At 48.4% G+C, this 21,228-nt stretch overlaps 3 protein-coding genes across 3 annotated transcripts in view; 1 reads left to right on the top strand and 2 right to left on the bottom strand.

Annotated features, from left to right (window-relative positions):
* Nucleotides 1-8,314, top strand: part of strn3 (striatin, calmodulin binding protein 3) — a 16,358-nt gene extending 8,044 nt beyond the window's left edge. Inside the window, exons 3-16 of the mRNA XM_041060402.1 lie at nt 1-2; nt 438-516; nt 1,727-1,888; nt 2,000-2,135; nt 2,564-2,699; nt 2,800-2,939; nt 3,033-3,211; nt 4,276-4,323; nt 4,470-4,591; nt 4,754-4,921; nt 5,013-5,153; nt 5,264-5,371; nt 5,778-5,864; nt 6,037-8,314. The exon at nt 1-2 is cut by the window's left edge and continues 72 nt beyond it. Coding sequence (XP_040916336.1) covers nt 1-2; nt 438-516; nt 1,727-1,888; nt 2,000-2,135; nt 2,564-2,699; nt 2,800-2,939; nt 3,033-3,211; nt 4,276-4,323; nt 4,470-4,591; nt 4,754-4,921; nt 5,013-5,153; nt 5,264-5,371; nt 5,778-5,864; nt 6,037-6,206 — 1,678 coding nt within the window. The 3' untranslated portion in view covers nt 6,207-8,314. The remainder of the gene's footprint in view (nt 3-437; nt 517-1,726; nt 1,889-1,999; nt 2,136-2,563; nt 2,700-2,799; nt 2,940-3,032; nt 3,212-4,275; nt 4,324-4,469; nt 4,592-4,753; nt 4,922-5,012; nt 5,154-5,263; nt 5,372-5,777; nt 5,865-6,036) is intronic.
* Nucleotides 8,315-9,303: 989 nt separating this feature from the next.
* Nucleotides 9,304-12,153, bottom strand: ccdc65 (coiled-coil domain containing 65). Its single transcript, XM_041059909.1, has 8 exons — nt 12,010-12,153; nt 11,632-11,799; nt 11,352-11,521; nt 10,963-11,113; nt 10,701-10,865; nt 10,174-10,392; nt 9,962-10,090; nt 9,304-9,732 (listed from the first exon to the last, which is right to left on the bottom strand). Exons 1-8 carry the CDS (start codon nt 12,151-12,153, stop codon nt 9,445-9,447), a joined length of 1,434 nt encoding a protein of 477 aa, XP_040915843.1. The 3' UTR covers nt 9,304-9,444.
* An 801-nt stretch (nt 12,154-12,954) lies between these two features.
* Nucleotides 12,955-21,228, bottom strand: coch (coagulation factor C homolog, cochlin (Limulus polyphemus)). The gene is made up of 15 exons (XM_041061257.1): nt 21,198-21,228; nt 21,041-21,097; nt 20,899-20,943; nt 19,360-19,516; nt 17,707-17,840; nt 17,446-17,517; nt 17,263-17,319; nt 17,006-17,153; nt 16,550-16,653; nt 16,107-16,333; nt 15,877-15,991; nt 15,334-15,477; nt 15,093-15,249; nt 14,627-14,721; nt 12,955-14,547 (listed from the first exon to the last, which is right to left on the bottom strand). The coding sequence occupies exons 1-15, from the start codon at nt 21,226-21,228 to the stop codon at nt 14,375-14,377; spliced, it is 1,716 nt and encodes a 571-aa protein (XP_040917191.1). The 3' UTR covers nt 12,955-14,374.

Genomic DNA, 21,228 nt, shown 5'->3' on the forward strand with positions numbered 1-21,228 from the left:
AGGTAGGTGAACAACAACGTGGGGAGGGATGGTGGACGTGGTCTGTCACTGACCAGGGTTCTTCTCGTCTCTGCCTATTTACATCCTGCTTTCATCTCCTCCTCCTCCTCCTCCTCTCTTACTCATCTCCTCCGTGTTAGAAATAAGAAATAGCAGCCTTCCTTTACCTGTCCTCACACTTTAACTCATCGTATTGGCCCATAGTGATCCACTGCAGTGCTGTGTGTGTAGGGCTCTGTCCTCTCTTATGGTGTAATTGTGTTAGAATCACTTCAGGGGCAGAACGAACAGGAGGAGGAGTTACACTGAGCACTAACCCTTTCAATGGTCACTTTATCAGCACACACACGGCAGCACACTGTAGAGCTGAGGGCGTCCAGCAGGTGGCGGTGTGTCTGTGCTGCATCATCGTATGTTCTGTTTGTTTTGTCCTTCAGACACCAAAGACTCAGAGGTCTCTGCTGTACCTGCCAACAGCCAGCTCACCTGGAAACAAGGAAGACAGCTACTCAGACAGTAAGACCACACACGCGCACACACACACACACACACACACACACACACACACACAGGAGGAGGGTCACATGATCAGTTTCTGTTGTTCGACAGTAACACGCACCAGCAGCATCCTCTCTGGACTCAGAGATCACCACATGTTGTTTACAGCTGTGCAGACGCAACTTTTTTCAAGTTAACTTCTTCTCATCAGAAATTCAGATTCATCCTGAAATATTGGACGGATGTTAGGACTGATCGAGTTACCGTTTTCTGATCGAAGTTATCGATTTCAGACAAAGCGATCACGTGATCGCCTGACTGACCCAGGATCTGCTGTGTCCGCCGTTTCACACACACCTGCCGAGCTCACCGATCAGAAGCGGCGTGCTGCGCGTGCACAGGTCAGGCTAACGCAATCAGCATCACGCGCTCCACCTGCTGCTTCATTAGTCAAACGGCTTCAGCTGGAGCAGAAGCGGAGTGACGGCGTTTAATCCCCAGTAAAAACAGCTCGTCGCTCATTTGGGACTGTTTCGGCTCTGAGGCCGCAGACGTGCAGCAGAAACAGGTACTGTGCGAAACCTGTCGCGCTGAAGCTGCAACATCCAGCGGAAACACGAGCAGTTTATACCGACACCTGAAAAATCACCGCAGGTGTTTGCGTGATGAAGAAGTTCCGGTGAGAAGAAACTGATGCTCAGGCCCGAAGCAGCAAACAGACAGTTCCAGCATGTTTTACCAGCCGAACACACCGGGAGGTAACGGCTGCCATAACACACCGCACTGCCCGGGACATGCTGACTGTTAACACGGTCACTGAACACGGAGTGGTTGAATTTAGTTTTTCTTATCGTTATTTATTTAACGTTGTTTTTTTTTAATTGTTTTGTATTTTAACTTTTTAAATTTAACACAGTTAAGGATTTTTTGCACTGCTTTAAGTTAATGGTGTGATGTCATTTCCTGTCGTGTCTGTAAATGTGACTGTACACGGTGAATATTACACTGAAGCTTGATTTGAAGAAAATCGTGAATCAAATTGAAATCACAGTATCTGCCAGAAAAATCACAGCGAGATCTTTTTCCTGAACTCGTTCAGTCCTGATGGATGCTGGTTAATCCAGCTGCAAACAACGAAATCTGTCATTTATCATTAAAATGTGTGTGTGTGTGTGTGTGTGTGTGTGTGTGTGTGTGTGTGTGTGTGTGTGTGTGTGTGTTCCTGCAGATACCTGCAGGAAGTCGGATACACAGACACCATCCTGGACGTTCGTACCCAGAGGGTTCGCTCTCTGCTCGGCTTGTCAGGATCCGAGCAGAACGGATCTGTGGAGAACAAGAACCTGCAGCACCTGATCAACGGAACGGAGCGCCGCAAAGACAGCAAGAGGTACACGCACACACACACACACACACACACACACACACACACACACACACACACTCACACGGTTAGTGGGATCCGAGGTCACACATCATGTGACTGTGTTTTTGTGTCCAGGAGTCCAGGTGATGTTCTGGAGACGTTCAACTTCCTGGAGAACACAGAGGACAGCGATGAAGAGGACGAGGAGGGAGACCTGATGGACGACATCAGCACAGACAAACACCATCGAGTCAAGAAACACAAGACCAAGGCACATGCACACACACACGCACACACACACACGCACACACACGCACACACACGCACACACACGCACACACACGCACACACACGCACACACACGCACACACACGCACACACATGCACACACACACACACGTATATAAAGACACCTTACAACAAAATTTTCCTCCTTCCTTCATATTTGCTGTCTTTCATTCCTTTGTCCCTCCCCCTCTGCCTGTGGTCCCTCCCTCATTTCTGCCTCCCATCCTTCCTCCTATTCTGTCATTTCCTCTTCCTCTCTGACCACTGCCTCCTCTCTCTTTTATAATTCTAACACATTTCCATCATTCTCTCCTCTCTCCTTGTCCCCTTCATTCAGTGTTTTGTCTTCTAATTCTTCTCTCTGTCCCCTCTCCTCCTCCCCTCCTCCCCTGACCACCCCCTGCCCTGCAGGTTGGGAACGAGGGCTTGGCGTCAGAGGACGACGCTGACACAGAAGAGGCACTGAAGGAGTTTGACTTCTTAGTGACGGCCGAGGACGGAGAGGGAGCGGGTGAAGCTCGGAGCTCTGGAGACGGGACAGAGTGGGGTGAGACGTGACACGTGTTGATCCAGCTAAACTGAACAGTCCCAGTCTGAACTCCTCAGAGCTAAATGAGCGTCTCATTAAAGTTCCTTTCTCTCTGCAGCGGAGCCTCTGCCGTTTCCTCCCGGTGGGGGGAAGTCCTTCCTGTTGGGTGGGTCGGATGACGTCTTGGAGAGTGTGCTGGGTTTGGGTGACCTTGCTGACCTCACCGTCACAAACGACGAAACAGACTACAGCTACGACGTGAGACACACAAACTCACAGTTGAGCAGCGGTTTTACACTCAGATATTGGCTGATGAATTTAACCCCACGGTCTGTCATGTATTCGCCTCAGATGCCATCCAGTAAGGAGTCTTCGTTCAGGAAGACGTGGAACCCAAAGTACACACTGCGGAGCCACTTTGACGGCGTTCGAGCGCTGGCCTTCCACCCTGTCGAGCCCTGCCTGGTCACCGTGTCCGAGGACCACACTCTCAAACTGTGGAACCTCACCAAGACTGTCCCTGCCAAAAAGTACAAACATGATACTTCTAAACATAAATGTCCAACACAAACTGAGACACAGGGTTAGAGAAGTGTCCATGTGTTTGTAGAGGAGCCACATATCAGCTGCAAGGACAGACCACTGTCCACCTCAGATTCAGCACACGTCCATCAGTGATTCTGTTCGTGTTGGTGCTGAGCAGTCTTCACCTCCACGTTTCAGTTTGCACTCAGATCAAATTATTGGCCCAGTATTGATTTCCTGCTGTTACTCAGGTACTGCACTTAGATACGTACAGGTGGGAGGTTCTTCTATCAGCCGTTGTTACTTTCATCACTAATGAACCTCATAGTTAACGTTCAGCTGAAAGCTCAGTTGTCCACCAGCCGAGTGCAAGCAGCTGCTTCACAATAAAAGTGGTGGTGGTGCCTTGCTCTTGTTAGGTCCTGTTAGCTGGAGGACTTTTATTTTGAAATACATGAAAGAATGAAATTACAACTTGTTGTTCAGTAAAGTGTTGGTCTGAGTGTTGGTCTGCGCATGATGTGATGCAGAGTTTTGTGGATAAGAACAGTTGAATATTTACATGATTGAGGTGATGTACCTGTGCTTCAGTCTGTACACATGCACTGTGTACCTGTACACACACACACACACACACACACACACACACACACTGTGTCCCTGTACAGTCAGAGAACCTGAAATTCTTGGATCGTCTCATGTTTCCTCCACATCCTTCATTCTTCTCTGAACTTAAACTGTGTGAGTGTGTGTGTGTGTGTGTGTGTGTGTGAGTGTGTGTGTGTGTGTGAGTGTGTGTGTGTGTGTGTGTGTGTGTGTGAGTGTGTGTGTGTGTGTGTGTGTGTGTGTGAGTGAGTGTGAGTGTGAGTGTCCAGTAAAGGTCTTCATCCCCTCTGGTCTTTCATTAATATATATTCTGTTCCTGAATTCTTTGTGTGTCAACAGATGAGCCTGTCCCATGTTCCCTGTCCCCTGTCCCCTGTCCCCTCTCTCTGTCTGTCTTGGGGGGGTTATGTTATTCAGTTATGATGATGATGTTTTGAATAATGCTTTATTCACTGTTTTCTAGAAGTGCCTCCTTCGATGTGGAACCCATCTACACCTTCAGAGCCCACGTGTAAGTATCCGACTCACACACAGAGCTAATGAAATGTCATGTCTCACCCGTGAGTGTCCCCTCAGGCTGTGAACGGCCTGTAGATGGTCCGTGATGTCTCTGCGTGCTCCGTTAAAACCAGCTGAGTCATGGTCTGTGTGTGTCAGGGGTCCGGTGTTGTCGTTAGCGATGACGTCCAGTGGTGAGCAGTGTTTCAGTGGAGGCATCGACGCGACCATCCAGTGGTGGAACATCCCCAGCTCCAATGTTGACCCCTACGACACCTACGGTACGCACACGCACACTCACAGACACACACAGACACACACACACACACACACACACACACAGCAGTGGAATGATCACCTCCACCTCAGCTGGAGTTTTAAAAAAACGTTTCATGTTTTATAAACACAAGACTCCTCCCCTCTTTCTTCTGTTATCCAATCAGATCCCAGCGTCCTTGCAGGGTCATGGGTGGGGCATACGGATGCTGTGTGGGGATTGGCTTACAGTGGCATCAAGAACCGCCTCCTGTCGTGCTCGGCAGACGGGACGGTAAAGCTGTGGAACCCGACAGAGAAAAACCCCTGCATCTGCACTTTCAACACAAACAAGGGTGAGAACCCAGAGGACAGAGCGTCCCCCGCAGAGGACACCAAGACATGACCGTCAAACACCTGGGTATTAATGTGTGTGTCTGTCTGCAGAGCATGGGATCCCCACATCAGTGGACTTTAACGGCTGTGACCCCGCCCACATGGTGGCGTCCTTTAACAGTGGAGACGTGGTGGTATACGACCTGGAGACCTCCCAGCATGCACTGGTGCTGAAGGGGCAGGGAGACAGCAGTAAGAAAACACACACACACACACACACACACACACACAGAGGTTCAACAGAAATGTGTTATGATGTCTCTGTTAACCTCTCCCCCCCACCCCCCCCCTCCCCCCTCCAGCCCTCCCAGGGTCAAATCATATCAATAAGGTGGTGAGTCATCCCACGCTGCCCGTCACCATCACCGCTCACGAAGACCGACACATCAAGTTCTACGATAACAAGTCAGGTCAGTCTGCTGTACCGCTCACCTGCCTGTCTCTCTGCCTGTCTCTCTGCCTGTCTCTCTGCCTGTCTCTCTGCCTGTCTCTCTGCCTGTCTCTCTGCCTGTCTCTCTGCCTGTGTCCTGTGTCCAGATGTGATGAGGTTTCCCTGAGGAACTGGAACCTTTAGAGGTTCCTCTGTAGATCCTGACTGATCCTGTGAGTGTAACCAGTGTAACCAGTGTAACCAGTGTAACCAGTGTAACCAGTGTAACCAGTGTAACCAGTGTAACAGCATCACGTCCTCCCCTCTCCAACATGGCCGAGCTTTCACTCCACCTTCCTCCGTCACCGTTCACATCACCTGACTTCACACGCTCACACGTGGTTTCTCATTAACCAGTTCTGACAGACCATTAACTGTCTGTGCAGGTAAAGTGATTCATGCCATGGTGGCTCACCTGGATGCAGTGACCAGCCTGGCTGTGGATCCTAACGGGATCTACCTGATGTCTGGCAGTAAGTCACACACACAGCAAACACATTCAGTTTTAATTCACTGAAACGTTTAACTTGTCAGAAGACTGACATGTTTCCCCCTCCTCTTCCTCTTTCCCCTCTTCCTCCCCCCCCTCCTCCTCCTCTTCCTCCCCCTCCTCTTCCTCCTCCCCCTCTTCCTCCCCCTCCTCAGGTCACGACTGCTCCCTGCGTCTGTGGAACCTCGACAGTAAAACGTGTGTTCAGGAGATCACAGCTCACCGTAAGAAGAGCGAGGAGGCCATCTACGACGTGGCCTTCCACCCCTCCAAGGCCTACATCGCCTCCGCCGGAGCTGACGCCCTCGCCAGGGTCTACGTCTAGACGAGGAAGAGGAGAAGAAGAAGCAGACGAACGTGGGGCGAGAGACTCAGACAGACACACAGAGAGAGAGAGGACAGGCTCGTCTGTTCACACACACAAAGGATTCAGGTCTCTGCAGGTCTGGGAACAGAATATATATAAATGAAAGACTGGAGGCGATGAAGACCTTTTACTGGACGACTGAAAACACTCACACACTCAAACACACACTCACACAGTCTAAGTGAAGAGGTGGAGCGTTGCGGTCTCCCTCCCTCCGACCCACTGACGAGACGTTCAGCAGCAGAGACGTTTAAATCTGCAGGTCAACACACAGCAGCTCACCTGTCCTGCCATGTCCCGAACATGTAGCTCTGATGACACTACAAAAAGTCCCGCCCCCACCCGTGTTAGCGCTCAGACGGGAGGAGACAGTCCCTCCGGTCGGCTCTCGGTAACGTCCTTGTTTCTGTCTGCGTTTCAGTAGTTCGGTGTGTTTTTCCTCTTCCCGTGGAACTGACCCTGATCAGAGACATCACACCCACGTGTTTCCGTGTTTGCTTCTCAGCTGGAAACGGTTTGAGCATCAGTCCCTCAGAGATGTTCAGCGGTGGAACGAGTCCAGCTCCCGGTGCAGCAGCCCCGCTGACTCCCCGCTGACTCCCCGTTAACAACCAATATCTGCTGCCGTTCAGTTTATCACAGTGACTGAACCTCGCGTGGAAAATCAACCATCCATCATCCTGATTGAACCATTGATCGGTGAATCGGTAATGAGAACAATGATTATTGGCCCTAAATGAAAGAAGCTCGTGCTGCTGCTGTGTGTGCAGCGGCAGCAGCTGCTCAGTACCCGACACCTGGCGTCGGTGCTTCACCTCCACACCACACAGGTACAGCTCCGCCGCAAAACATGCTGCGGTTCGGAGGAAGATGATGCTGAATGTGAGCCGCAGCGGAGGAAGCGTCTGAGGCGGGTTTTCCTTTAAAGCGTCAGCCTCCAGCTGCAGCACAGCTGGAGCACAGCTGGAGCGGGCCGGCCAACAGATCGTCCGATGTTTTAACCCACTGCTGATTTTTAATTATTCAGTCTAAGCAAAAACAGCTGTGGTCAGATTTTAAGCTTCCCGCCGGTTTTAAAGTTCTTAAGGAATTTAAAAACTCTGACTCAGCATATCTGTTTTTTTTTTTCTTTTTTTTAACTTTTAACTTCATGGTTCAATAAATCTAGTTTTTATCATCTCTTTTAAAAAGCTGTCCTGTTCACCCACCCAGCGCTGCCGTGAAGACGCTCCCTGGGAAACTCCCTGACTCCAGCCACTGATCCAGGGTCTGCTGCTGTTCTGAACGTTACCCAGAGTTTGGCTGCAGAAGAGAAAGTTGTGCTGCGTCACGTTATTTTAGCAGAGAGGTGATAAAGTTCTGCAGCGACGGCACAAATGATTATGAAAGATTTTCGATCAGTGTGTTGAAGTGAAACATCTCAGCCGTTTTTTTTTTTTTTTTTGTGCTGTTTCAGTTGAGCCTGTTAATAAACTGCGATACATCTGAATTTCCAGCGTCCGTGAACTCAGCACAGTCTGGGTCAGAGTGTCTGCTGCGGGACGTCCTCACACCTCCGCGGTGAGGAGCTGCAGGTCCTCCTCCTCCTCCTCCTCCTCCTGTCACTGTGTGGTTTTTCTCTTCATCACATCATTAGACGGTTTTCAGTCTTTCTGAGGAGAGAAATGTCCCGGGCCTGATCTGAGACCTGCTCTCGGGGACTTTGATCCTCATTTCTGTCTTTAAATTTCATAGTTTGAATGAAGGGATTCGTATCGGCTCCTAATCGATCACAACTCCAAACAAAATCTTTTTATTTTCGTTTTCTTTTCACCCACGCTACAACTTACTGTGTAACTAAAGACTTTTGTTTGTGTAATGCATGATTAATACAATAAAAGTATTTTTTCTAGTCTTCCGAAAATGGATAAAAAAAGTTCTGATCAGTTTGCGAGTTTTGTAAGTTTTTTTTTTTTTGATTTACAAACTATGAAACAGCAGATTTTAAAGATTGTACCACATAGCAGAATACAACTGTTGAAATGTATATAAAATGTCTATAATAACTATTAAATGGTGTAACTGTACAGAGGCTGCTGCTCCGCTCATCATTCTGTAGGAGAACTCTGGGATGATACACGCACACATGTGGGTTGTGGGATTTTTGGGCCTTTTGTTTGTCGTTGCACAACTTTTTTCTTTTTTTTTTTTTTTCAGCGTAGCGACGCAGCAACTCCACCCTGCCCGCGCTGTTTACAGCAGGGAGCCGCTGATCCACCTCAGCCCTACCCCTCATGCAGGCCGGAGGCGTCACGCCAGCGATGCAGAGAAGTTTTCCGAGAATTTCCCTACGGGGGTTAAAGTTTTCCTGATTCCGACTCTGAAAGGGACTGTCAAAATAAAAGCTTTCTGCAGTAGAGCTGCACCAGTTATTCATCTTCATCCGCTTATCCGGGACCGGGCCGCGGGAGCAGCAGTCTAAGCAGGGACGTCCAGACTCCCCTCTCCCCGGACACTTCTTCCAGCTCTTCCGGGGGAACCCCGAGGCCAGCCGAGAGACATAGTCCTTCCAGCGTGTCCTAGGTGTTCCCCGGGGCCTCCTCCCGGTGGGACATGCCCGGAACACCTCCCCAGGGAGGCGTCCAGGGGGCATCCTAAATAGATGCCCGATCCACCTCAGCTGGCTCCTCTCGCTGTGGAGGAGCAGCGGCTGTACTCCGAGCTCCTCCCCCCATCTCTCACCCAGCCACCCCGCGGAGGAAACTCGTTTCGGCCGCCTTGATGCCTTTCGGCTCAGCTCGTTGTTCACCGACGGACCGGTACATGGAGCGCGTGATCTCTGCAGCAGGTTCAGCCTGTGGCACCTGGTTCACGTGACGCTGTCACACGTGGAGGGAACGTGTGGGCGTCCACATACCTTTGGCCGTATGCTGTCCTGTGAACGGGGTTCTCACTCTGTGCTGAGTTTTTAAACACAAGTTTGAAATGAAAGAAAAGGTCCAGAAAAAAATCTGAATTTAATTTTTTAATACTTAATCAAACAAAAAACAGATTTTAAGACAAAGTGTTTCTGTTGTGTGAACTGTTGGTGACACACACACACACACACACACACACACACACGTCTCACGCGGTGTGTTTTCTTGTATTTTTGTGGTAAAGTTGTCGTCGTTCTTTCTAATCAGCGGAACTTTATGATCAGTCCTTTGTGTCTGTGTTACAGCGACTGTCTGACGGCGTGAACGGCCTCGATGACCGTGTGGCGTCTGTCGGAGTCCGACGGGACCGTCGTGGTCGGGGCCCTGTACGCGGTGAGCAGAGCGTCGCGTCCGTCGAAGGTGCGGTCGCTGGCCGTCATGGCGTCCAGGTGCTGCCGCAGCAGAATCCTCAGCTGCCGGTTCTCTCGGCTCAGGTGCTCCTTCTCTTCCTTCAGAGCTTCTCGGTGCAGCAGAGCCTCGTTGATGCGCCGGGTCACGTGCTGCAGCTCTGCAAACTCAGATTTCTCCTACAGACAGAGGTCAGAGGTCAGAGGTCAGTCAGGTCAGCAGTTTTCACAGTTTGGTTCATTCCTGACCTTGGAAAAAATAATGAACTATAAACGGAGGAAACTGTTTGTCTGTATTTTCATCTTCAGTGTCTCATTCAACGTCTCCAAACGCCGCCGATGGATAAACTGGATTAACACAGGCCAAGAAAGCAGCATCTACCTTCTGTGAGCCAGAGTCCCCGCCTACCTCAGGTGCGCCCTCCGTCTCAGTGTCAGAGCTCTGATTGGGTGCAGCTGGCGACGCTGACGTGAAGACGTTTTCCTGTTCGCTCTCCAGCTTCCGACACATTTCGCCGACGCGTAAAACTTTGTCAGCCTGAAGCAGCAGAACACGGAGTGAGCACAGAGCGCGTGCATGACTCACACCTCAGCAGACAGGTGAGCTGTGACACATCTCACCTTGCTGATAACTGCTTGCAGCTTCTTTGTGGCGTTGTTGCTCTGCACGGTGAGCTCGGTGAGCCGTCTCCGCGCCGCCGTCTGGTTCTGGGTCAGCTGACTCTGAAGCGCGTGGGTTTTTTTATTCGTCTCGTTGCTGGCGGCCATCACATGTTCCTCCACCTGCTCCTTTGTTGCTTCAGCGGAGCTGATCTTCACCTTCAGCTGAAGGGACAAGTCCTGAAAGACAAGAAACACGGAGCTTTGCTGCCTGATGTCACTGAGAAGCAGCGAAGTCCGTGAAGATTCTGGAAACACCTTCAGAAAACTCTCTGTGTTTCTCTAATTATTTTACTCCAGTGAGTCGCGAGCAGTGATGACAACACCTGAGAGGCACGCGCGGGAGCCATTCTGAATTTCTCTGTGAATTTCATCAGTAAATGTGATGATTTTCATTAAATGGCTCAAACAGAGTGAAGGTCTCTGGTGTTTGGACACTGACACTGATGCTGGATTGAATATGTCACAGGTAAAGTCTCTGCTCTGACCTTCAGCTCTTGAACCTTCTTCGTGAGTTCGTCCGTCGCTTGAACGCACCCCTGCTTCCTGAGGACCAGCTTGTCCAGCTTTTCTGCTTCGTTGCTGTAGAGCTGCAGAACCTCCTGCTTCTTCTCCTTCAGCCTCTCCTTGGCCTCCTGGACCTTAGTATCCGTCTGTGCACAGAGAGAAGAAGAGACAGGAGACGAAACTGAAACAGGACAAACCTCGGAGTCTCAGCCGGGACACCAGAGGACCGGTTCTGTGAGATACCTTGTCTTCCTGATCGCTGTGTTGCGACACGATGCAGTCGTTGTACAGTGCGTGAGTCTCCTGCATCACCTCTTGGTGTCGCTGTTCCAACATGAACGAAGCGTCTTCCAGGTCCGCTCGCTGCTGCTGGGACTGCGCCAGCATCCGGGTCCTGAAACACACGGTCACACCGCACACATATCAGAATCTGAGGCGGATCCTGGACCTGCACACTTCAGTGTGTGTGACCGCGGTCTTTGCTCTCAGCTGTTTTTCACCCAGTGTAAACTTCCTGTGACGGGGGCGTGGTTTGGCGCCATCACCTTCACCTGCAAACACCTCAGTCATCACCATGTTGTTCGATCATGTCACAGATGTCTGTAGGGGGCGCTGTGGCTCCTCAGACCGACCTCTCAGAGGCGAAGCTGGAGCTCAAGTGCTCAAAGCCGTTCTCCCACTGCCGCTGCTGGAACATCAGCTGTTTGTCCTGCTGAGCCCTCAGACTCTCCAGGTGCGGCAGGTGAACCCGCCGCACCTGAGCCGACTGACGCTCCACCTCCTGCAGGGCACGCTCCAGATTCTGCAAAACAAACAAAAACAGGAGGACGGGTGGACGGGTGGACAGGTGGACAGGTGGACAGGTGGACAGGTGGACAGGTGGAGGACAGGATGAGGATCAGGCTGACCCACCTTCATGGTGCTGCCCAGGCCGTCCAGCTTGTTCTCAAACGTCTGACCGAAGATGGCGGCGTCTTCGCGGAGCTCAGCGGCTCGTGTCTGACGGAGACTCGACCTCCAGCCTTCGTTCACCTTCAGCAGGTTCACCGCCGTGTTCCTCTCCTCCTTCTGCAGCTTGTCCTGATTCAGAGAAACATTTGATCTCAGCAGATTTTCTGCTGTGACTTTAAATCCACATCCATAAAAACCAGAACGCGTTTGTGCGAACACAGACGCGCAAGAATGAATCTAAAAATATGAAATATAAAGAATTCTGTTCGCTTCTGTTTCCGCTGGTTTAACTTTCCACCTGTGAAACACTCACTCCTTCACAGGAAGTGAGTGAGTTACCTGCAGGAACAGTGTCAGGATCTCCTCCTTCTTCTGGGCCATCTCCTCCTCAGCCTGCGCTCTCTGCTGCAGGTACACCAGCCGCTCCTCCTCTGTCCTCCCTCCACCTTTACCTCCTCCACCTTTCTTAGCTTTCTTTGGCATGACTCCTCCTCTCCCCTCTGCCGCTGAAGCTGGTCCGTTTCAGATCTGACTGCAACGCAAAGCTCGAAGTGATTAATCGATGATCGTTAGCAGCTGCTGCTGTTACCGGCGCAGTGTCCGTTTCTCCATCTTACCTGTGAGGAAAACACCTTGAAGCGAGTCGGCAGATGGTGTGTTTGCGTCCAGTCTCCATAGCAACAGCTTCACAGACGACACGTCACGCAGTGAAAGCGTCACGTGACACCCGTTAGCTCTCAGCACGGTCCACTTTTTTCTTCCGTGCTTGATGTCACACTCCGGAAGTTTGGTCTGCATGTTTTCATTTTTACTGTGTAAAGTATGAACACACAGTGGACACCAGATGGCGACACGTCCCTGTCTGAGTGTCCTAACGCAGAGACATCAGTGGACGAGCTGTGAGAGCGAGTGGAGCTTTTAGGGAAAGGAAAGAAAAACCAGGTCATAAATAAAGAAAAGGGACAGAATCATTCATTCTGTTCTTACACACCTGTACTCAAACCATGAAGGTCAGCTTTGCCTTTTCTTTCCATTTGTTCGGATCATTTTCCAAAGCATCCGTCAGGCTTGAATTCAGGAAATATGAAAACTGGCAGAGACCAGTTTTAATAGATGGTCATTTGAGCTCTTTTACAAAACGAAAACATTTTATCAGCTGAAATCAGGAAAAAAATCTGCATGTTATTCAATTCTGTGATATAAATACAAAGAAAAACAGAGACGTGCTTTGAGAATTGTCTGTTTTTATTTTGCAGAACTTTCCTGTCACGTTGACGTCAGATTCACCGAAGGTTTCTGTGACAACATTTTCTAAACTCAGGTTTTACTCAGAAGATTTTTCCCTCAAATGTTTCTCTCAGAAACAAACGTTATCACACAGAAGAAAACTAGTAAGTGAACCTTGAGTTTTACAGATGAATGTTCCTTTGGTCAAGAACAAATGTCCCTGCTCCAGTTGGTGTTCAGGGTTTTTGATTCGGGAAACAACCTGAAATAAATCTGTTTAACTAAAGAATCAGTTAAACATTTTCAGAAAAGCATCTTGTTGTGTGTCTCCTCCAGAGTCAGACGAGAAGGACAGAGAAGGACAGATAAAGACAGAGACAGGAGAAAGCAAAATGTCCAGTGAAGAGACCAAACCTCCATCTGTGGTAAGAAAACATCATGAAAGCTGCTCGGTCTGATCAAATCATTCACTCGCTCACTATTCACTCACATATTGTGCTGATGTTAAAGAAAAAGAGTTCTCACTCTGACTTTATCATATGTACATATCCTGTAATTATGAGACTAATTCGAATTCAGAAGCTAAAGATCTAATTACTGTAATTACAGTATGAAGCTGACACACGTCACAATAACCAGAAAACTTTCACAATTCCAAAATGTTCAGATCATCATTATGAGAAATGCATCTTGTAATTACAAAGATCTTTCTTGTAAATATGAAATACTCACCACATAATTACAAAAAATCCTAAAGTATAATTCCACTATTTTTATTGTGTAATGACAGGACACAGATCACTTCACTCTGACGTTGTTCTCCTGTAACTCTGATCCCAGAGTTACACGATGTCTCGTTCTGAAGGAACGTTCATCGTTACCAAATACAGCTCTTGTAATTATGCACTAATTTTCTCATAATTGAAGTTGAATTAATTATGAGTAGTTAGTTTATTTTGTTATTAGATGATATGGAAATATATCCTGCAGCGCTTTAAAGATGGTTTCATTTCATATCTGTTTAAAAAGTAAATCCACGTTCGCTTGATTAATTCATTCAGATTCATTTAGTTTGGTTTTATTCTGAGCTGCTCTTCAGGGTTTGTTGGGTTCTGTCTGACGGCCGTGACCTGACCTGACCTGACACAGATCCTCTGGACTGAGGACTGACGAGTGAATGATTGTAGTTTCTTCTGTTGATGTCTGGTGATTTTCCAACGTCTCGATCATTAAATAGAAAAAGGTTTTGGTGAAACAGTATCTTTCTATGTTGTGTGTCTGTTATGTACATGTGTTTTCATACGTATGTATTAGTGGATATATGTGTAGTTTTATGTACAGTGTGTGGGTTCTTGTACTTCTGTCTTTGTGAGGACATTTTGAAGACGGAGGACATTCTGTCAGACTTTGTTTCAGGGTGTAGTTGAGGTTAGAGTTAAAGTTGTCATCACGAGTACAGAAGTACAAGCATGTGTTCTTAGTTGTTCTCTGTGAAGTCTCGACAGATGCCTCGGACCAGCGGAGAGATGAAGTCGGCCAGGCCGGTGAACTCCCGGGTGAAGAAGGTGTGGTTTTCCTTTGGCTCTGATGACATCGCTTTGAGGTCTTCCAGTGGGGCCCAGGCGACGCCCACGGAGAAGATGGTGATGCCTGGTGGTTGGCGAACAGGAGAAACAGGCGTTATGAATGAGGTGTGACCTACAGAAGATTTAAACTCAAACATACAAACCTTGTTTCTGAGCAGCCAGCGCCGGGCCTGTCACGTCATCATACGACTGACCGTCTGTCACCACGATGAGAAAGTTCCGGCCCGGTCCCGTCCGCCTGCAGCACAAACCTTCAGTTAACTCGGACTCAGGTGCTGAGAGAAAGCTGAGCCTCTGTCACCGCAGCAAACCACTACTCAATGATTTCATCATATACTTTCCCAAAATATTTTCCTGTAACCAAAAATTCAGTTATTGTTCCAAAGGGGAAATAAGCTCCAAGCTCATTGGTTCCTACTGAAGAACGTGAATCTTTAAAAATACCTCACAAAGATCCGGCCGTTTCCTAAAACAGCTGCTGACTGTGTGTGGAGCGTTTGTCGATGGTCAGTGGCAGACTAATCCACGAGTATTTAAGACAGAACGTCGCAGAATCATCAGCAGCATACAGAACTCTCCCCTCAGCTGATTCCTCAGGTGTGCTGTTACCTGAACAGTCTCTGGGTGGTGTAGCTGATGGCTCCTCCGGTGGCCGTTCCTCCGCTCATGTAGGGGATCCTCCTCAGAGCGTTGATGGCCTCCTCTTTGCTGGAGTGGTCGGACAGGCCGAACTCCAGCCGCTGTTCGTAGGTGAACTGCACCGCACCTGCACCACCAACACACACTCAGTCAGCCAATCGCCTCGTCCATCAGCCAGTTCATTAATTGGTTTCCATCTTGTGCAGCTGACCAATGTGAGCTCCCATGTCTGAGATGTCGAAGCTCCTGGCAACTCCCGCCAGGAAGTCCAGGACCAGCTGGAAGTTTCCTTCACCAACGCTGGACGAGCCGTCGATGAGGAAACCAATGTTGACTGAGTTGTAGCAGGTTTTACCTGAAAACACAGACACGTTTACTTTAACCACTTCAATGAACAGTTCATCTGATGTGATGTGTGTGCTTCCACACAGCGCTCTGAAAGGGACAGGACGAACGGACATGTTACGGTGACGTACGTCCTCCCACAGCCTCATCCGAAACTTTTTTATTAATCTGGATATTTTCCAGTTGATTCATTTATTTATTCAACTGTTATATATTTAATATATATTAAAAAAAACAGGCTTTTGTCCCAGAGCTTTTTTTTAAATGTGAAAGAATAAGTTTTAAACTGTGTGATACTGAAGCTTATTCACTTTTTATGTTAAATGAACTTTAGGTCACCAAACTGTCAGAAGGATGTGACCTCTGTGAGCTACAGCCCTGATGAGAGACAGGTGCAGGTGTGTCTTACTGCAGAGCAGGCTGTCCAGCGAGCAGAGTCTCTGAGTCAGAGGCCTGACGTGTTTGGTGGTGCTGAACCAGCTGGGGATGAAATAACTGAAGAAGCCGTTGTCCTTACACACCGCCTGCCCGAGGACAGAGGAAGACTTCCTGTCACCATCATTTCTGAAACACCACCAACCAAACGTTGTGCTGTGGTTCATCTTTACGTCTTTAGAGAAAAGTAAACGAAGCCCGAACCTTCCTCATGAAGTCCTTGTCTCGCACCACGGCGAGCTCCTCAGGCGCCGGTTTGGCCACAGACACCAGGAAGACGTTGATGCCAGACTCTCGGGCCAACATGGCCGCCTGCTCCAGGTCGTCAGACGGCCACCCGTCAATCAGCACCATCATCACCCGGGGGTGCCCCCGCCTCCCCCCGTTCTCCTGGATGAAGAAGGTCTCCGCTGTGTGCATGATGGCTTTACCTGCAGGACGCCCACAACATACCCGTCAGTCTATCAGGGACGTGGACACTGATCTTAGCTCTGAAATCCTCAATGTATTTACTCAAATGTGGGATTTTGACATCAGTGACGTCCAAGAACAGTAAAACAAAAATCTGCTGCTACAGAAACAGATGCTTATAATGTGTGTGTGTGTGTGTGTGTGTGTGTGTGTGTGTGTGTGTGTGTGTGTGTTACCTGTGTTGGTGTCTCCTCCCAGGTAGGCCAGCTCCTTGATGGCAAACAGCAGCTCTTTAGGCTGAGTGTAGTTGGTCAGCAGGAACTCTATCCTGGGAGAATCACTGCACACACAGACACACACACACACACACACACACACACAGACACACACACACACACACACACACAGACACACACACAGACACACACAGATGTGAACTTGTCCTGTAAAACTAAAGTAAAATGTTAGTGGGTGGTTTTTGGGTGAATTTTACTTTTATTTGAATGCAGAAGGCTGTGTGTGTGTGTGTGTGTGTGTGCGTGCGTGCGTGTGTGTGTGTGTGTGTGTGTGTGTGTGTGTGTGTGTGTGTGTGTGTGTGTGACTGTGTGTGTGTGTGAGTGTGTGTGTGTGTGTGTGTGTGTGTGTGTGTGTGTGTGTGTGCGTGCGTGCGTGTGTGTGTGTGTGTGTCTGACCTGGCCTGTATCAGTCCTATGTGTGGTCCTGTTGGTCCGACTCTCAACATGGCCGCCAGTTTGGCCACAAAGTTCTTCTGCAGGTTGAACCTTCGCTGCCCGATGTTGTTACTGCTGTCAATCACCATGGCGATGTCCATCTGACACTCTGCACACACACACACACACAGGCATTATGTGTAATGTGTCCCACCTCAGCTTCACTGTGTTGATTTGTGTGGTGATAAAATCCAGGTGAACATCAGACGTCTGTTCACCTTTGTTCCCTCCTGGCACAGCTTTCTTCACTGACGGCTTCTTCACTGGTTTTTTTGCTGCAACACACACAGACACACACAGAGGTCGGCTGACAGTCATCTCCCTCAGCCATCATCATCATCATCATCATCATCATCCAAACCCACAGCAGAACCAGTTTCTGTCTCAGACAGATCAGTTACCAGGTAGTGCAGCTGCAGGCAGAGCTGTGGTACTGGTCTCACTGGTCAACTCTAATGGAACAGCAACAGGCTCTGGGAGCACGAACGAACACAGACACACACACACACACTACATTTATTCACGCTAATCACGAAAGCTCTTCTACATGATCTCTTATTTACAGTTTATGAAGCAGTAAGAATGAAAAACAGTTTTCAGCTTTCAGAGCAGCAGAACTGGGATTGTTCAGATCTTTGCTTCTGCACTGTGGCTCCACCTACTGGTGAGGCTGAAGGAGGCGGTCCACTGGGACAGGGCCTGTGACTGGATCCCGTGGGCGTAGGAGCTCATGTAGTTGTGTCGTCCCTGCAGTTTGTGAACCCTGACGGGGCCTCCGGACAGACCCAGCACCCCCCTGCAGACCAGAGACACAATTCAAAGCTTCAGACGATGAACTTCAAACTTTAAAAAAGTCAAGCAGGGAAAAAGAGACATCGTGGACATTGGACTGGATGAAAAAAATCCAGTTTTGTTGTTATTTTTTTTCTGGTCTTATTTTGAAGTTTAGTCCATCATATGTATTCTTTATTGACATGCTGTAGGTGTGGTGCAGAGCCCTCTGATGGTTGCTGCTTGTGAAATTAATGAATGAAGTCAAGTTGAGCTCCACCTGTTTGACCCACATCTGATCACAGTCTCATTTAAATCGCGTTAAAGGGAAGATTTTGGACAGAAATCGTTCGTGTGTTTTGAAAAAAAATTTAGAGGAAGCAGAGATTTCTGTCGTGGAGCCTCCAGACGCTGGAGCTCTGCTTAAAAAACATCTTCAGTGAAAAGATAAAAAGAAAAGTGCCTCAATCAAAACTAGACAAACGACAGGAAGATGAGATACAGGAGTGAAAGCAGGACCCTGAGGGAGCAGAGCTGGTGCCGGTGTTTTTCCTCTCGGGGCCCCTGGAGGCCCTCTGCAGAGGAAGGAGGGGGTCATTCAGGGTTGAGAGTTTAATCCTTCAGTCCTGCACATTCCTTCATGGTGTTGGTGTTTTGCTGAGGTTCAGCAGACAGCAGGACTCACGCTGCTCATTATTATGTCACATCTACAGCTGCGGCCGGTGGCAGAGCAGAGCGTCGGATCCACGTGTCTGTGCATTTACACCCAGCACAGCACCAACAGCCCTGACTCCACCTCCACCTGCTCCAACCCTCTGCAGAGCTGCCGGGTTTCATTGGGCGGCTTTACTCTGACACCTGTGCCGCCTCTCGCCCGCAGTCCGCTGGGATAGGCTCCAGCTCCCCGCGACCCTGACGGAACAAGCGGCGTAGAAAATGGGTGGATGGGAACTCCACCTCCTGCAGTGTGGACTCACCGCAACCTTCTCACAGGCTTTCAAATAAACTTCGGTTTTACACTGATGTGCTCAAACTCTTGGTTCTGAGTCAGAGTCTGAGAGGAAACGCGCAAACGTTCCTCCTGTAGAAAGACCTGCAGCTCAGAGCGGAGGGAAAAGCATCAGAATAACCAACCGGATAAAAACTGCTGCACAGTGTCAGCTTTTCATTCAGCTTTTCATTCTCTGAAAATCCGAAACAACCCGTGGCGCAGCAGGTTCAGAGAGCGGCTCTGGACTTTGCACCGGCCTGAGATCGGAGGGTCGTGGGTTCGATCCCTCGACCAAGCGCAAAAAAACGAATACAGGTGGAGGTCTCTGCGACCACGAGCAAGGCACCGATCCACCCCAGCTCCCCGGGCGCCTCACTACTGCCCCCTGCCCCAGCGTCTCTAGTGCACGTGCATGCTTGTGTGTGTGTTGCGTTCACTTGGTGTGGGTAAAATGCAGAGTCATTTCCCATTTCCAGCTTGTTGTCGGCAGGTTGCTGTTGAAATGTGTGTGTGTCCATTTAAAGAAAGACAGAGCAGGTTTACAGCTTCCTACCTGTGTACAGCGGCTCCACAGACGGAGGAGATGGAGGCATAGATTCCCGTCCCGAACACCGACACCCTCCACTGGCTGCAGTCTGGAGGACACAACACCACCGCGCGGTCCTCCATCAGGTCGGCTCCACGGGTCGCACAGGTGACTGGGTAGGGCACTGATCAAACATTTCACGGTTACTTTGACATTTTTTCTCTTTTCACGAAACGATTCCTTCAACATTTGTAAAAAACAGTAAAAGTGAAAATGGGTAAAAGTAACATGATCTTTCTTTTGTTTTATCTGTTTTTTCTTTCTCTTCTTCCTTCCATACTGTTAGTGATTTTTCTAAAGTTATTTCATTGAAATTTCTTTTGTGGTGCAGTTTTGCTGTGCAGGAAAACTCATCACTGTCTGTGCTGACTGGTGATTTCTGCTGCAACAAAATGCAATAAAAATATTCTTTTTCAGGATTTCAGGAACCAAAACTCTAATTTTCTGCTGATGAAAATCAACAGAACGTAAACTGAGGGTGAAAAAACTTTCATTTGTCTGTGATATGTTGACAGCCGAGACAATCGGTCAAAAACTGGGAAAAAGCAACATGGTTGCTGACAGAGCGTAGAAAGGGTTTACTGTTACATAATGCTATTCATGAGAGAGTCAGTAATTCATTGAAATACAGTCAGAATAACAAATGTTCTTTGAAAGGACTGACAGAGGATAAAAGGAGCTTTTCATCTGTTTCATGTATTAGAGAGAGCGGACTGGTGCTTAGTTTAAATTTCAGACATTTTTATGATTCAGGCTCAATATAAACACGGGAAAAAAATTCTGAGGATCAACAACAAGTCGTACAGGGAGGTTTAAAGTTACCTCCATCTGTCCAGAAACACTAAGGGACTGTTTCTGAAAACCGCTGGAAATAATTCATCAAAGTGAAGAGAAGGAGAAGAAGAAGAGGAAGAAGAACGCTCACACCAAAGCTCTCCATTGGCAGATCAGAGGAGACGCGTCCTCCTCAGTATTATCTTCACAACGCGTATTTCTGTTCACGTTTTTATCACATTAACTTAATCATTCATTTTCCTGTATGTTCCTCTTGAGAATGTACTGTTTTATACTTTTATTGTGTTTTGTTGACACATTTGTTCGACCTGTTCATGTTAGTCAGCCTCTGCTACCCCTCAGATTAATGTCCTGATCACTGGGGGACCCCAGGTTGGGAGCTACAGCTGTGGGTGAACTTCAAATGATCTGTTGCACCTGTTAATTCCATTTAGGCAATCGATTATTGTCATGATCGATGAATCATTCAACTTTCTTGTTTTGTCTGAAAAACTGTTATAATATATAATAATCACATTGTCTGACGTTACAGAACTTTTATAGACTTTTTTTATGTCTGTTTTACCAGGAATGAAACAAGCTTCTCTGCTGTGACCAGGAAGAATTTTCCTTTGTTTTTCTTTCATATTATGGCTGTAATGAACACTGTGGCCTCTAGGGAGCGAGCAGACAGACAGACAGACAGACAGACGGGTAACGTTCAGGACTGACCGCTGGATTCTGAGCCAAATGTTGAAGAGGTCAAGAAGAAAATGGCTGCAGGGAAAGACAGAGATCACATTAGCCTTCATCGAACACATAAGACGACGATACTAATAAGAAAGAAAGTGTGAGGGAGAAAGGAGCCGTGTACCTGTCAGAGGCAGCAGGACAGACAGCAGAGACATTTCTGTACCTGAAACAGACCGACCTCAGTTTACTGTGGAAAACACACATATGTCTGTACGCTGTGAATTCCAGTCAGCAAACCAGTTAGTAACCAGTCATACACATGAAACCACTGAATGTACTGGACAGCAAACTGCAGATTAACCTCTTCAT

This window comes from Toxotes jaculatrix, chromosome 17 (assembly GCF_017976425.1).
Source record: "Toxotes jaculatrix isolate fToxJac2 chromosome 17, fToxJac2.pri, whole genome shotgun sequence".
Taxonomy (NCBI): domain Eukaryota; kingdom Metazoa; phylum Chordata; class Actinopteri; family Toxotidae; genus Toxotes; species Toxotes jaculatrix.

Excerpts from the sequence above, each read along its gene's own strand:
- ccdc65 (XM_041059909.1), bottom strand. The coding sequence starts at position 12,153 with ATGCCAAAGAAAGCTAAGAAAGGTGGAGGAGGTAAAGGTGGAGGGAGG. Across the intron at positions 10,866-10,962 it reads ACAGCGATCAGGAAGACAAG|ACGGATACTAAGGTCCAGGA; the intron begins GTATCTCACAGA and ends CTCTGTGCACAG. Across the intron at positions 10,091-10,173 it reads TGCAAGCAGTTATCAGCAAG|GCTGACAAAGTTTTACGCGT; the intron begins GTGAGATGTGTC and ends CTGCTGCTTCAG.
- coch (XM_041061257.1), bottom strand. The coding sequence starts at position 21,228 with ATGAAGAGGTTAATCTGCAGTTTGCTGTCCA. Across the intron at positions 20,944-21,040 it reads TGTCCTGCTGCCTCTGACAG|CCATTTTCTTCTTGACCTCT; the intron begins GTACACGGCTCC and ends CTTTCCCTGCAG. Across the intron at positions 17,518-17,706 it reads CGCCTCCTTCAGCCTCACCA|AGCCTGTTGCTGTTCCATTA; the intron begins GTAGGTGGAGCC and ends TCGTGCTCCCAG.